The following is a 14,672-nucleotide window of genomic DNA, read 5'->3' as shown; positions in this document are numbered from 1 at the left end:
AATTAAACTCAGTTGGTTGTTCAATGCCACTAAGGGGAGATGAAGACAGAGGGTAGTTGTACGATGTGATGGGGGTGAGCGGCCTCGAGCGACCAATTGAGTTCGGTTCTATCTTACTACGGTGAAGAAGATGCCGGAAACGATCTATGGAGGATTCGAGAATTTTTACATTCGACCGAATGAACGCAGCGAATCGATCGTTGATTTCTAGATTAAACTTGTTGTCCGTTGCACGCGTAGGTTGTGCAATAATATACATACGTAAATGTTGAATATATCGTGATCGCGATAGCGCGATTCTATGTCACGCAACATACAAACATGTGTTCGTTGAAAATCTTTGTACCGAAATACATATAGGGTGTAGACATGGTAAACTCTCGGCGCGATTTGTACAGCCATCGAATGTCGAACAAGCGTCGTTTTACATACAAAATACCATTCACTATTTTGTATGCAGGAGTAACGCAATAATAAAAAAAAGAAAAGAAAAAGAAAAAGAAAACAAATCGAAGATTTAATTCTACCTTTAATTAACCTTTACCCGTTCCTCGGCTTCATTTTTTAGGAAACAGAAATATCGCACGTAACGTAGCGATATCGAATCGAAAGTCAAGTGACAAAAGAACATCGTTGCGTGAGATACGTCAAAGAAAGTCATCATGAATTGATTCTTTTCACCTTGTCTAGACGCGGAGCAATGCCTAAATTTTTCGCTGCATTTTACACAACGCTGAACTAACAGCAAAAACAGTAACAGGAACGCAATATGGTGTAGAGATAGTTGGATGCGTAGATTTTAAGGATTCACCTCTCGAAGGCTGCTGTTCGTAGATGAGAGAATTTGGAAGAATGTTTCAGGCATGGAGAGGAGTCCAACATGCAAATCTACAGATGATGATTATGGCTGGCGTGAAAAACCATACCAGCAACAGTAATTATGGAGGACGACGACACGTATTGACGGTTGGAATCGAGTAAAGATATAAACAATTCGAGAGCCACTTCCTTAAAGTACTTCGTGCGAATATTATTAAATGTTTGTTAAATAAATGTTAAGGTGAGTACAACGAGAGGTACGCCTAGTACAAGCACAGACCTAAAGGAAGCCCTGTGCGAAAAGATTCCGCTACACCACGACCTGCTACGGAATTTTCGTCGTCAACACGGGCCCTCCGTGGTCAGTCACATCACCGTGGAAAACATGTACCAAGGGTTGAACGGGGTGAACACCATGGTCAGAGAAACGTGCGAGACTGATGCAAAGTATGGAGTAAGTATTGCTGCAATAAATCTTTGTTTACAAAGAGCATTATAAATATTGTAATCGCTTCTTTTGCACAGATTAAGTACAGGGGACTAACGATACCGGAAGTTGTCACTCTGTTACCCCGCCAAGGAAAGTCACCAAGCGCAGAAGCTGTATTCTGGTTGCTGTTAACTGGCGACGTCCCAACGCATGAACAAACAGCGTCGTTGATCGCTGATTGGACGTCGCGACGTCAAAAGAGGAAGGATTGGTGGTCAGGACCAGGTGGAGGAATAGTTGGTTCCGTTCTCCAAACTCTACCAAAGACAACGTCACCTTTGGGAAGGCTGTCAGTGGCCCTCACCGTCTTCGACTCAAGCAAACATATAAAAGAGGCGCTGAAGAATCGTGCCGCGAGTCACACTCACTGGGAGGTGAGTTGAGAATGTACCTTCTTAAATTTTAGTTAGAGTTTCCATGAAACGATTAAATTTCCTTCAAGTATACGTACGAAGACAGCATGGAGCTACTAGCCACTCTACCTGCGATAGTTGGCCTGACTGCTAAAGCCGAAGGATTGAGGGATGTTAAGGACGAAGGAGATTGGGTTCAGTTTCTCCTGGAATGTTTATCCAACGCGTCTCAAATTTCGGAAAACCATCAGAAATCGTTGCTGGACTTCCTTCGGTTATACGTCACGTTGAATGCGTGAGTTTACTTGCAATCATTTTTGGGACACCCTAACAATTATTGGGTTGCCCGGAAAGTTCATGCCTATTTTTAAGAAAACTTCAAAGGCATATTTGAATGTCGATGTATATTTATTGATTTATATATGTACCATTTTGTTCCACAAACTTTCCACCTCTTAAGGAATACACACATTTTATTTGTTTTCAGCCATTCCGATATATTCAGACATGTATCGCCTACTAAAAATCGGCACGGACTTTCCAGACAGCCCAATATATTTCTGAGAAATTATTAGTACACACGGGATACAATTCTATTTTTTCAGCGACGAAGACGGAGGTGTTCCCGCCGTCCATGTCACGGAAATTCTTGGAGCCTCTCAATTGGACGTCAATCAAGCTCTGGCAGCAGGAGTTTTGGCATATGCTGTTGAACCCAACAGTGGCACACTGGCGCAAGTAAATTAATAGTATTAACCCTTTCTGAAAATAGAATTCTATTCCATTTTCATTTCTTTGTTTCGATGATATAGTACATGGAATTTCAAACGAAAATACAAGCCCTCCTTGGTCGAGACCTGAAAGAAGAGAAGTTGACAAATTACGTAACTCTGATCGCTAAAGATAAATTAATTGGCTACCAGGAAACCGAGATTTGCGACCCACGGTACACAGCATTAATCAATTATGTCAAAGACAATATGGCGGATAATGCAGACGCAAAGGTAAAAAACACGATTTTCTTAACACTTACCGTCCAATGGTAATTACCATAGAAACTGATTCATATACTGGCGGCCGGTAAGCGCCGATAAGAATTCTATTAACTGGCTACCAGTCGGTAAAGTGCATGTATAAGTCCGAATTTGGATTTAGTGTACTCTATATATAAAAAAACATTCGTTTTTTCTCCTCCATTCTTATAGTTATCGCAAGCTATCGCACGAATACTAACTACGAAAATAAAGACTGCAAAGGGAAGAGTAGTTTATCCAGAACAAAGTACAATCGCAGCCCCAGTGTTTCAGGTATAACAATAAATTATTTTTATCATGTCTAATCATTTCTAATCCTACATAAAAATTTCCTACCTAACTTTTCACTTACGCAAGTCCCTCGGATTGAAAGACATGAACTTCAATCAAGTGTTGTTATGCATGTCACGAGCACTGGGTGCAGTTGCATCGATCATTTGGACAAAAGCTGTTAATGCACCAGTCGAACGTCCAGCATCGAAATGCACTTACACTTATCTGGACTCTATCCAAGGGACACGAAGAAAACAAAAACGCGGGAAACACGTGAAACATTCCAGGAAATAAGTATCGTTTCGTAATTGTAATTGTATTTTACCGCAGCATTCTAAATTTATAAGTTCTACGTTCGCTTTTGTACGTTTCGTCGAGTAATAAAATGTTTGCTCTGCTCTACCAGTGTTCCACCATTTCAAAGAACTTTACTCTTTTTCAAAATAAAAATTGCATACCAACAAACACGAGAATATTCTTTTTCCCTGCTCCTAATTACTGCCTGCATTTAAAAGTAAACATTTCGTGATACTTTATACTGATTTCAAATTATCTACCCACGTATGAAGTACACGTAAGAGAAATTACATAACATGTATCTTTAAAACTGCCGCTTAGCTTGATATCCAATTGAACTTGAAGCCAGAGTAATTTTAAAGAAAATGGCGGAACAGGATACGTTATACACGTCAAAAATTATGAATTAAGGGTGGGCAGGACCCAGAGCCAAACTGCTTCAATATCCTGGAAAAAAAATCATGCTAGCCTAATCGTCCTATCCTCGTCTCTCCTGCAATTTTTGTATCGCCCTCTCTGTCCTTATCCCGGAGTTTCCTATTTTTTCCGCAACTGTCGCTGAAGCCAACTCGGAGTTTGACTCTGGGTCCTGCGCAGTCCTGCGCACCCTTAAACTTTCGAAGAGATTCCTAATAAATGTTCACATTTGTAAAGAGTGAAAAAAGTTAGTGCTTCGTACCGCGATCTAATAGCTCGATGAAGATGGAATTGTACAATGGTATCATCGTGAAAGACTAATATGTCGGTGACATTGTTTGGTTATGGATCCTAATAGTTGCTCTCCAGTAACGAATATGAGATATCCTTTCTCCAGCAATTTACCATATGTTTGATCAATATCGGAGCTACATGGACTAACTCGTCTTCACGTTAATTGATGGTTCCCATGGAAAATGTAATCAAAAAATCTCAATCGTATATAAACATCTTTTTGCAAGTCATAAAATTTTATGAACATTATCTTCGCATTTGCGTCAGTAGATAAAGTTTAGTTTCTGTCGTTGTTAGTACCCTATTTACCTCTTCTAAGTTACAGACTCCTTCTAAATACTGGTTGAAGTGTTCAGTAGAGTAACTGTGTATTTCATTCATAAATAGCAAAACATCTCCTCTACACGTGTATGCCTTTGCAAAGTAAAATCATTTCCAAAAAATAAATTATATACACATGTTAATGTAACTGTAACAAATTTTTATAATTTTAGATATAGAATGGCAGATAACATACGATTGGAAGAGATTATTATTGTGACTAGCGATACAATAACATCTCATACACCAAATCCAAGTGACACTAGACAGTCTCCAGGATTGCTGATGATGCATTCGTCAACTGCAATAAGATCTGCACCATCTATTAGTACAAGAGGTTTTAATTTTGGTGCTAGAACCATGGAACAGTCCAGAATGTTTGCAAATAATATATCTTCTACCATAGAAGAGATCAGGCCTTTTATAGAACATGTACGTATTGTAAGTGCAATTTCATCATACATTTTGTAAGTTGTTATTTCGATACAAATGATAACGACGCTTTTTTTATTTTTATTTACAGCAACCTAATATTTCGTTAAGCTCGTTATTAAATATTCAAAGAATTCAAAATTCACCAAACACGATAGCTCCTTCGTCCGATAATTTTATAATTAACGTCGAAGATCAGCCGAGCGGCTCCCATTCGCACGAAGTTTCGAGTCACGATAACCATCATGTCGGCGAAAATCAAAACAATAATACTAATATTGCCATTAATCATAATAACAATAATAATTCCCAGGAAAACTCGACAGAGACGATACAAATCAGTCCAGAAACGCGTGCATTAATCACAGTACTTCAAAGATACGCCCCTTTCGTTCTTATTCTTCTCGCCAAAGGTCTTTACGATTATAGAGCCGGTATACTGAACTTCGTGGTATTACTCGTTGCATTTAATCACGCTAATGATGTTGTGAAACGCGAAATTGGAAAACAACATAATAAAAGTTGGACGTCACTTTTATTTATTACATGTCATATACTTGGGTCTATGTTCTTTATTAATCCTTTCGAGAGCGATACACATATATTTTCGTCGTATACTCAACCTCTTACAGTCTGGGAATTGCTGTGGTCAGTCCTGATAACAGACTTTATTTTGAAACTAATCACTATTATTTGTAAAATTTTCGTAACGTGTTTACCTGCGAAAATATTGGCGCTTCGAAAAAGGGTAAGTTTGAATATGCCTCGAATAGCATTAATTGGATAAGGGTTGAAAGAAAATTTTGCTTCAGGGAAAGTACTATCTCATGATCGAAGCAACATCTCAACTTTACCGATGCGGTGCACCTATTCAATCATGGTTATATTATTTTTTCGAAGCATATCAAGGACCCGAAAAAATTCTAGGTGTACTTTTCTCTGTAGTATATACAGTGAGCAAAGGAAATGATTTATTATCTCGTGCAAAGTTTTTCCAAACCGCTATTAGGAAATTGTTCCAGAACGTAGTATGTTACATACTTTCTTCTAACACTTTGCGGTCAGCGGTAATCCAATTGAGATTATTTTGTAATCTACGCAAAATTAATACAATAGCATAGAGCCGACCGCAAAGTTTCGATGAAGGTTATAGAAGCTTGCAAATTATTAATTAATAATTTTACAGAATTTGGGCGTGTCACCATCGAAAGAAGAATTAATAGCATCCGGTGGTATTTGTGCGATTTGTCACGATGAATATTCGATACCAGTGATTCTACATTGTAAACACATTTTTTGTGAAACGTGTGTTCTAACCTGGTTAGACAAAGAACGTACGTGCCCATTATGTCGTGCTAATATTACAGATGATCCTACTTATCGCGACGGACATACAACGTATTTTGTTCAATTATACTGACTGTCATGTATTATGTATACTATAATTTTTGTAGGCTTCTTAAACTTCTGATATTCATAAAAGCCTCGTGCTAAGTATTTAATTTACAGATACAATTTTCTGTAGTTATTTGTAATATTTTTATCGTAGCATGATTTACGTAATTATCTTTGTTACACTAATGAATTTGTAAAATATTCTGTACATAAGAACTAATAGAAATATTTGTATAAAAATAATGAAATTAATATTGCTAAACAAAATGTATCAAACATTATTTAATTATTTATTCACGAGTAAATAATTATGAATTTTGTTCGAATGTACTATTATATATCGCGTTCAGTGTATATATTGAAAAGTTATTTCATACATGACAATAAACATTAATAGTCAAAGTATGAGAGAGATATGATTGTATAAAACTGGCTTAAATGCTAAACAGTTTTTGTTGTTGATTATATTTCAATATTTGGTCATCAACACTATGAATGAAGTGTTATGTGCAAGTAATATAATTAAAATCACACTGTAGACTGGTTTCATTAATGTACAACATAAGTATTTTCTCTGAGACATTATAAAACATATTGTCATACAGGACTGTAACACTAACAATAAAGTAATTATTATGTACGGGTATTACTTTAGTATACATAGAAAAATAGTTCATAAAACATTGGTTTTTAAGCGTGTCTGGAAGTAATCTCCATCTCCTTTAGTCGCTTGTTTATTTATTTCTTTATGACGTTCTCTACTCACTATTTCTTCTAAGACTTCTCCATCGCCTTTAATTAATCTGTAAAAACAAAATGAATTATTTGTTATACCATTAATGAGATTGTTTTTATTTAAATTACCTGTATCTTCCAGTTTCTTCATCGTAAACTCTGCGTATCACGCTTTGTTTCTTTTCCCACTCTTCTTTTGTCATTGGTGCCATTGCCTTTGACTTCTCTGACACATCTTGTAAAATGTCTTTAGAAACACTTTCTTTGGACTTGTCGCTACTACGTGATTTCTTCTTAGAAGATGATTTTTTTAGCTTCTTCTTTAGCTTCTTCTTCATTCTTTTCTTCTTTCTTCGTTTCTTCATTGCTTTCTTCAGTTTCTTAGCTTTCCTTTTTGCTTTCTTACGTTTTCTTTCATCTTCAGAGGTATCAGTGCTGCTAGTGCTGTAACTACTGCTGGTACTGCTACTACTGGAACTACTGCTACTACTCTCGCTACTGGTACTGCTAACACTCGAGGAACTTGAAGCTGATAAAGACCTTTTTCTCTTTGACTTTTTACGAGTAGGATGATCAGTCTTTTCTGGAGCATCATCATCTTTTTTCTTTTCCTTGCCTTTCGAGTAAGCTTCATCCACTTCACCCTTTTTTGATTCCAATCGATCGTTGTTAGAATGTTTAGAATGCCTTTCCTTCGAATCACTTTCTCTCGAATGTTCACTGGACTCTTTTACATCCCTCTGATACTCATGGTTCTGATTGCTTCTACTTCTGGATCTATCATAAGGTGGTCTTCTACTATTATGATTCGAATACCTATTGCCCCTCCTTTCATTATTGTATCTATTATACTGTGAATTGTTGTGCATTCTATTTCTATCATAAAATCCAGAGTGTTTGTAAGGTCGGTAACCGAAATTGCGCTTGCGATTATCCATGAATCCACTGCGTCCTTTGTAATATCCTCTGCCCTCCCTTGCATTCATTCTGTAAGATCTGAACCCGTTTTCGTACCTTTTATCCCACTTGTCGTTTCTCTTATCTCTGTCATTTTGGTGTTTAGCATCGTGGCTGGAAACACTCGACGAATTCGAACTGCTCGAGCTGCTTCTATGTTTTGATTTCTTTCTTTTATCTTTGCTGCACGTGTTGCGTCTCTTTTTCTTCGCGGCAGAATCGTCGCTCTGAGAAGACACCGACTGCCTTCTGTCTCTTTCATCTTTAGCTTTACCAGATTGTTCCGATCGCGGATCGCACTTTTCTCTGTTACTCATCGTAATCTCTTATCAATTTTCTACGATACATAAATCTATCTTAGATTTAATTTTCACGTCTTTTATTTGTGTATTTACCACTTCGTCGTATCGAGGTTTAACCTTCTACATCGTAACCGCAGGTTACTCACTGGAAAGTATTCCCGAACGGAATGATAGATAAGGGTCACTTATGAACGGATCGGATTATGATAAACTAACGCAAAATTATTTCTGAGTATTTGCACATTATCAATGTACCGAAACATTCCGCCAGCACGTAAGCGCAACTAACCTTGATCTAGCAAATTACAACTGTCTTCTTCATCGATTTCCATTTCAAAAATTTGTCGAAAGTTAAGGCAACCTTTCATGATAAAGCGATGGACGATGGCGCGAGGGAGGACTTAATAGGGTTTTTCGTTGCTGTTCGTTCAGCCATTGGTAGCCATCGATTACGAACCGCGTGGAAATACTTTACAATGCTCAATTTGGCTCAATTGTTTTTATCATTTTTGGTTAAGATCAAAATTGATCGAAATTTCAACATGTTTTTCGTGTACGTACATTAACGTAGAGATATTTCTGAAATTGTTCGTATCTTTAAATTGATTCGTATTATTTACATGCACCAACGAAGCCAAAAAAATGAAACGTTTAGGTGATAGATGTTCTTGTAAAGATAAAGTAAGCTATTTATTTTGTCATAACCTAAACTGTGTCCAGTAAAATAAAATATAAGAACATATGATTATCGTATAACTTTATAATGAAGCGTTGCAGTTTGTTGCCTTTACGTCAGTGTTTGATAATATAGGAAGCACATTGTTTAACGTTATATAATAGTTCGTATCGTTTACTTACAAATTATAAGATCCGAACACTGAATAGCCACTGTGCAAATTTAAATATAACTCGTCCGAATGCCAGCGCGGTTGTTGACCTCTCTCAACTTTACCGAGTTTTCAGACTGAGACTGATATAAATTCATCCTTTATTTTAACAAGCGTATTAATTCATTTACAATCGTTAATTCTATTAAAATGGTAACCTGAAGTTTTAACTGTAAATATACAAACGTCGAAAAATCATCATAGATGCTACTGCATTCTCCTTGCAAATAACATTTTAGATACTATCGCCGGTAACAAAATATGCGGAGTTGGATCCTGCTCTTTGTTCCGAATTGCAAAAAATCGTGGAGACCATTCTTGCACCTGGAAAAGGTTTACTAGCATGCGACGAGTCACCTAAGAGTTTAGAGGAGCGGTTCCAGAAGCTTGGCATCGAGAACAACGAGGATACCCGTCGCGATTATCGACAGATGTTGTTCACCGCTGATCAGGTCATTACATTGTAGTTAGCCCCGGAATTTTTCTCGTTCCCTGAAATATACGTATAAATGCTCGAGAGAAGTGCATTGGGACGCGTGGCCGTCGTTCGCATAAGACGCAATTCGATGGGAATCTGATCCGCGCGTGTTTGCACTTTCTTGTCGCAGTCTCAACTATCGAAATACATAAGCGGTGTTATTCTGCATCACGAGACAGTTTATCAAAAAACGTCGAACGGGATCGACTTCGTCCAGCTGCTACGAGAGAGGAATGTCCTACCAGGTGTTAAGGTCGACGGGGGTTTGGTCGATCTCTTCGGGTCGAAGGACGAAAAGACCACGGAAGGCCTGGACAGTTTGCAAGAGAGATGCATACAGTACAAACGATGTGGTTGTCACTTCGCAAAATGGAGATGCACGTACAGGATCTCGGAGACCACGCCGAGTCAGCTGGCCATGGTTACGAATGCGAACGTCCTCGCAAGGTTCTAGATTTTTTAATCGAGTTACAGTGTCGCCGGCCACTAAGAGCGACTTATTAAGAATATCTCTTGCTGTTTACCTCTACATTCCTTTATCTAAAGTCCCAAGGAAGATTACCGCCAAAACATGTTACATTGGCTTGGAAAAAACCAAGTTGACTTATCCTACGAAATGTAGACAACGTTTGACCTCTACCATTAGTTTTCAAAAGACAGTTGTTTATTCGATATTTCAAGTGGATCGTATCTTGAGGCAACTTGCGGTTTAACGCGAGGTTTAAGAGATCTTATACGACTCATTATCGATGCGACACGTATTAGATCTTATCGAGTTTATTCAACAGGCTGTTATTACCTATATTAATTACTTTGATATGCTCTGGACTGTATCTCGATCCTCTATTACTCGAATTCTATTTTATCTTTAAATAAGAAATGATTTCTTTTCTTAAGATACGCCAGTATATGTCAGAGTGCGCGAATGGTACCCATAATAGAACCAGAAATTCTGAATGACAATAACCATGGAATTAATGCAGCGTTGGAAATTCACGAAGAGGTCCTGTCTATCCTGTTTCGCGCCCTAAACGAGCACCGTGTCTACCTTGAGGGCGCCATCTTGAAACCTGCAATGGTCTTACCTGGAATCAACAAGTCCCCCAATTGCACCCCACAAGTAGTCTAATTTATTATAATAGTCCTTAACAGAATTTTTCATATTTTTAATTTTATTGTTTAATAATTCATTTCCAGATTATCGCCGAATACACGTTAACAGCTATGCAGAGGACAGTGCCACCAGCAGTGCCAGCTATCCTATTTTTGAGTGGTGGACAATCAGACACGGAGTCCACCATAAATCTGAATGCTATTTGTGCTTACGACGGGAAGAAGCCTTGGCGAATCAGTTTCTGTTACGGACGTGCTTTACAAGTGCGATCAATTATTTAAACTTGAGCGAAAGTTCTTCTTCGATCCAATTGCAACCCTTTTGTACTTTTTCACGCAGAACGCTGCGATGAATGTCTGGAAAGGACTCCCAGAGAACGTGCAAAACGCTCAAGCAGTACTACTCGAGAGAGCAAGACTTTGTTCCGAGGCGTCTTTGGGAAAATTACAACAAAACGGCGTGTGCACGAAGAAGGCCACGAATGGCCAATGATGCACGTCTGAGGAAAGCCTTATTCGAATTAAAAATAAAAAGTACGATAATATGTACGATAAGCAAACTATCGGCAGAATATATCTGCCATACTAATTTCTTTCTTTTCTTGAATCGTTATCGTTCAATCGTTCCAGTGACGCAAGGAGATTGGCAAAAAGTGTTACCACTTTTGGAGCACATCGGTTATTTCCACGAGGTCTTCGTTATTTCGAATACGGAAAGACTGAAAGACTGAAAGACAGACTAAAGACTTTCAAAAACATTTCACGAAATCAAGTCTTTTTACTTTAAGTAATGTCAAGGGATTTTTGTAAACAATTCTCGAGGCCATCCTAACTATAATTAACAGGACAAAGAGGAAGTCCCGACGTTCTTTCCAAGAATTAACCTCTGATTGCATCACGAAATTCCACTTACAATTATCTGTCAAATCATTCAGGCCTCCGAACATAGAACGAAGGTGATAAACGAGACAATGCAAGGTGCAACATCAACGATCTACACCTTATCAATGAATCTGTCATGCGAAGATAGAAAGGTTCGGGCGGAAAAAGTTATTCATGTTGGTCACATGCACGCGAGTACGTCAACCTTAACAGTGAAAAGTTCCGTCACTAATTTCGGCGAATGTCGCGCAAGGTGCCCTTGACTGACCCCTAAAACAGAGATTCTCAACTACAGGCTACCGCGGAGTACGTGCGAGCTGGGACGTGTACTCGGAAATTTACTCTACTAGTGATCGATATGTCGTCATTTCTATGGATCCCCACCAACCACGACCTCTTATTCTTCTCAGTTTCATAGCTGTGATCATCAGCACGTGTGTCCACCAGTAGCGTAACAATCGGGCGCCTACCTTTCTCTTGATCTCTTCTTTACGCCATCATTCTGATGATCGGTAGAGCTTTGCACAAATAAATATAAATTTCATATAGTACAACCATATAAGAAATTTTATTGATTAAAAATTAAATCTTCCATGTGTACTCTATTTTCAGGGTCTGGAGAATGCATAATAAATATTTAAATACACACGTGGTCCCCGATTCCGTGATCACGCACCTACGTTTCTCGATTGAAGCGGGAGATCTATATGGGAGAGTTGAGAGCCTCCACAGGGAGGGAGAACGCGCATGCGCAAAGTCCGTCTGGTTCAGACTTTGAAACCGACAAACACCCTAGATTTAACGCAGTCGCGTTCTAACCAGCGGACAGTACGAGGTGTCTTATTACACGTTTCGAGTCAAGAATCAACTCATCTATATCAGGTAAGTTACGTTTGTGCGTGTTCTTGAATGAATAGTTGTCGGAAAAACGGAACGAAAAGTGCCATGCGTTTACGCGAACCTTGTTGACCCTTTCGTGACGGGAAATCGATGGAGAAAGCGATAACGGATGTTCGACCTACAATGAGATTCGACCTTGACTGACATTTGGTCGACACCCATTCTGTTCCCCGTCTCTTTAAATAATGTGAGTTTTCAACGCCATCGCTGCATCTTTTTCTCGTCTAGCTAATTTGCAAATGCAAATTTTACGAACTAGGATTTATTTTCACTTCGCAATACCTTGCGTCATACATACACGCGCAGGTCAAGTTCACTACATCTGTGTAGGTATTGTGCGTGATTTTTACATCCTCTTCTTCGATGACACTTGTATCTACATTTGTGTATTGACAGCTGCGATTAAATTATTTTCGATGTAATAATAAATCCCTTATTTTGTAATTATCGACATTTTTCGTTACTCGACGCAAAGAAACATACGAGGGCGACACACGATTTTTCGTTAAAAAATTGATTAGGTCTAAACGAGTACCGGAAGAATCCACTTTGTTTAACTATACCTTTATCGCGTGATTCATTGATGTACGGTATAAAAAGAATGCTTCGCGGTATGAAGTGTTTAACTTTCAACGTAGAAAAATATGTATTAGTACTTGGAACATTGTAAGTGTTGAATTCAAATGTCGAAGTGTACTATCTATAATCAAATTCGTGACTAATCAGCCGGTTATCAGAGTATAGATTGCTCCACATTAATGTAACCTTTAACTGATAACGTACGTATAGTATAACCTCTAAACGATAACAAAATCAATGGTTTTTTAATTATTTAACCGATGTCATATATTACACGTATCACTCCAACGTTTAACTAATACCATACATACATTATCTAATCGGAGTAATCATGCTTTCTAAATTATTTCAATACATTTCCTTAGAATACTAAAAAGAATACAATAGAGATACAAAATTGCATCGTTTGCTAAAAATATCCATGAATACATAAGGTTAAAATTAAGGCTCTCTGTTCAAAATTTATTAAGATTTAACCGACTGCTATTGAAACTCTTGATATGTGCTACAATATTCATTGTCTCAGTAATTTCTCACGTTCATAAAAAAAGAACACCGCTGGACAAACACAGGGCCGAAGTTAGAACTGTCAGCGCCCCGATATAATTTTCAGTGGCGATTTAACTGCGAAGATTTCTTGTTTATATTGAATTTATTCAATGATTCTTTTTTTTATTCGATTGAAGAGCTCTAATGAGAGCTCCCCTCTCCATGTAAACCGATTCTGAACAGACGCGAATGCACGTGTCCTCTTCGAATTGCGTCTGATTTTTCAACGTCTATTTTCATCTGTTTTTCTCAATGACAATGTTCTAATTTCAGCGTCAGGGCGAATATAATCGATATTGCAATCGATAGTACTCGTGGGTTGGATCGAATTAGATTGGTTATTTCATAGACATGATTCAATTGCGGGGAGATCTTATGCAATCGATACAGGAACCGTTATGCTACGTGACTATACGCTTAGGTCCATTTTGTGAAACGAAGGTGTCACGTGTAGGAACAGAAACACACAATGATGCACGTGTACGATGGCTGAGGATGTGGGGATGCATCTGCAAGCCACGTACACGAATGCAAAACATGCTTTAGCACATAGAAATTTTTCTCAACCGTTTCGTCACACATACCTTCGTTTCATAAGTACGAATAAAGCTTTGGCGAATTACCAGTTTCGACGTCCAGTTTTACATACACTTCTGGCGCCCTACCCTTTCAACAAGTTCAACTTGTATTAATAATTATTCTTGTTTATCCGATTTCGTCTAGCGAAAGTATATAGGTTAATACAATATCACGTGAACTCGATAGTTAAAACATAGTCGAGCAACTTTCACTTTTCAAAATTAGTAGAAGTACTTGCTGGAATTTAGCGCGAACGCTACATACACCATAACTTTAAAACATAACTGTGCTATCTCTACTTATCCAGAAACTTGTACTTTATAACAGTTTCAATATTTTCGAGACTTGTTTCCGATGTTTTTCTACAAAGTTAATATTTACAATCGCTATCGACTTAAGCCCTTGATACGTTACATGTAACTCAACGTCAATAAAATTCTATCAATTATTAGCCATAAATCGATATCAAATAGGAAAATATGACTGCAAATAGATCCCTAGTAATAAGACTTATTACTTTATGGTTTATTGCTACTATCGGGATATCAGTTCTCAACTTATCGATTTATAATTTCTAAACATCGAC

General features: G+C 37.9%; 5 protein-coding genes across 8 annotated transcripts in view; 4 read left to right on the top strand and 1 right to left on the bottom strand.

Moving 5' to 3' along the window:
* Positions 1-834: 834 nt before the first annotated feature.
* Positions 835-3,389, top strand: LOC128875434 (probable citrate synthase 2, mitochondrial). Its single transcript, XM_054121017.1, has 8 exons — positions 835-966; positions 1,061-1,273; positions 1,345-1,683; positions 1,752-1,957; positions 2,268-2,400; positions 2,475-2,666; positions 2,868-2,969; positions 3,054-3,389. The coding sequence occupies exons 1-8, from the start codon at positions 835-837 to the stop codon at positions 3,261-3,263; spliced, it is 1,527 nt and encodes a 508-aa protein (XP_053976992.1). The 3' UTR covers positions 3,264-3,389.
* Positions 3,390-3,816: 427 nt separating this feature from the next.
* On the top strand, positions 3,817-6,771 carry LOC128878394 (RING finger and transmembrane domain-containing protein 2). Of its 3 annotated transcripts, none has more exons than XM_054126572.1 (5): positions 3,817-4,161; positions 4,472-4,730; positions 4,822-5,478; positions 5,543-5,758; positions 5,917-6,771. In XM_054126572.1, the coding sequence occupies exons 2-5, from the start codon at positions 4,479-4,481 to the stop codon at positions 6,148-6,150; spliced, it is 1,359 nt and encodes a 452-aa protein (XP_053982547.1). In that variant the 5' UTR covers positions 3,817-4,161; positions 4,472-4,478; the 3' UTR covers positions 6,151-6,771. The 3 variants fall into 3 exon arrangements, with proteins under 3 accessions (XP_053982547.1, XP_053982529.1, XP_053982538.1); XM_054126554.1 differs by having other exon boundaries at positions 4,472-4,739; XM_054126563.1 differs by lacking the exon at positions 3,817-4,161 and adding an exon at positions 4,212-4,400 and having other exon boundaries at positions 4,472-4,739.
* On the bottom strand, positions 6,570-8,423 carry LOC128878406 (ADP-ribosylation factor-like protein 6-interacting protein 4). The gene is made up of 2 exons (XM_054126587.1): positions 6,990-8,423; positions 6,570-6,928 (listed from the first exon to the last, which is right to left on the bottom strand). Exons 1-2 carry the CDS (start codon positions 8,132-8,134, stop codon positions 6,799-6,801), a joined length of 1,275 nt encoding a protein of 424 aa, XP_053982562.1. The 5' UTR covers positions 8,135-8,423; the 3' UTR covers positions 6,570-6,798.
* Positions 8,424-8,594: 171 nt separating this feature from the next.
* Positions 8,595-11,364, top strand: LOC128878427 (fructose-bisphosphate aldolase-like). The gene is made up of 8 exons (XM_054126629.1): positions 8,595-8,672; positions 8,754-8,800; positions 9,246-9,458; positions 9,615-9,931; positions 10,382-10,604; positions 10,682-10,861; positions 10,938-11,131; positions 11,228-11,364. The coding sequence occupies exons 2-7, from the start codon at positions 8,762-8,764 to the stop codon at positions 11,088-11,090; spliced, it is 1,125 nt and encodes a 374-aa protein (XP_053982604.1). The 5' UTR covers positions 8,595-8,672; positions 8,754-8,761; the 3' UTR covers positions 11,091-11,131; positions 11,228-11,364.
* Positions 11,365-12,203: 839 nt separating this feature from the next.
* Positions 12,204-14,672, top strand: part of LOC128878411 (fructose-bisphosphate aldolase-like) — a 15,184-nt gene continuing 12,715 nt past the window's right edge. For both annotated transcript variants that reach the window (XM_054126610.1, XM_054126600.1), the window contains exon 1: positions 12,204-12,361. In XM_054126610.1, coding sequence (XP_053982585.1) covers positions 12,227-12,361 — 135 coding nt within the window. In that variant the 5' untranslated portion in view covers positions 12,204-12,226. The remainder of the gene's footprint in view (positions 12,362-14,672) is intronic.

The sequence above is a fragment of the Hylaeus volcanicus genome, chromosome 1, assembly GCF_026283585.1.
Source record: "Hylaeus volcanicus isolate JK05 chromosome 1, UHH_iyHylVolc1.0_haploid, whole genome shotgun sequence".
NCBI classification, from domain to species: Eukaryota; Metazoa; Arthropoda; class Insecta; order Hymenoptera; family Colletidae; genus Hylaeus; species Hylaeus volcanicus.
Note: the sequence above shows the minus strand (reverse complement) of the source record. Positions and strands in the feature narration are given on the sequence as shown.

Bases quoted from the DNA above. Each gene is read 5' to 3' on its own strand.
- LOC128875434 (XM_054121017.1), top strand. From the start codon at position 835: ATGAGAGAATTTGGAAGAATGTTTCAGGCATGGAGAGGAGTCCAACAT. The intron at 1,684-1,751 runs GTGAGTTGAGAA...ATTTCCTTCAAG, and splicing joins CGAGTCACACTCACTGGGAG to TATACGTACGAAGACAGCAT. The intron at 2,667-2,867 runs GTAAAAAACACG...CCATTCTTATAG, and splicing joins CGGATAATGCAGACGCAAAG to TTATCGCAAGCTATCGCACG.
- LOC128878394 (XM_054126554.1), top strand. From the start codon at position 4,479: ATGGCAGATAACATACGATTGGAAGAGATTATTATTGTGACTAGCGAT. The intron at 4,740-4,821 runs GTAAGTGCAATT...TTTTATTTACAG, and splicing joins TTATAGAACATGTACGTATT to CAACCTAATATTTCGTTAAG. The intron at 5,479-5,542 runs GTAAGTTTGAAT...ATTTTGCTTCAG, and splicing joins TATTGGCGCTTCGAAAAAGG to GGAAAGTACTATCTCATGAT.
- LOC128878406 (XM_054126587.1), bottom strand. From the start codon at position 8,134: ATGAGTAACAGAGAAAAGTGCGATCCGCGATCGGAACAATCTGGTAAA. The intron at 6,929-6,989 runs GTAATTTAAATA...TTGTTTTTACAG, and splicing joins GAAGAAACTGGAAGATACAG to ATTAATTAAAGGCGATGGAG.
- LOC128878427 (XM_054126629.1), top strand. From the start codon at position 8,762: ATGAAACGTTTAGGTGATAGATGTTCTTGTAAAGATAAA. The intron at 9,932-10,381 runs GTTCTAGATTTT...TCTTTTCTTAAG, and splicing joins AATGCGAACGTCCTCGCAAG to ATACGCCAGTATATGTCAGA. The intron at 10,605-10,681 runs GTAGTCTAATTT...ATTCATTTCCAG, and splicing joins CCCCCAATTGCACCCCACAA to ATTATCGCCGAATACACGTT.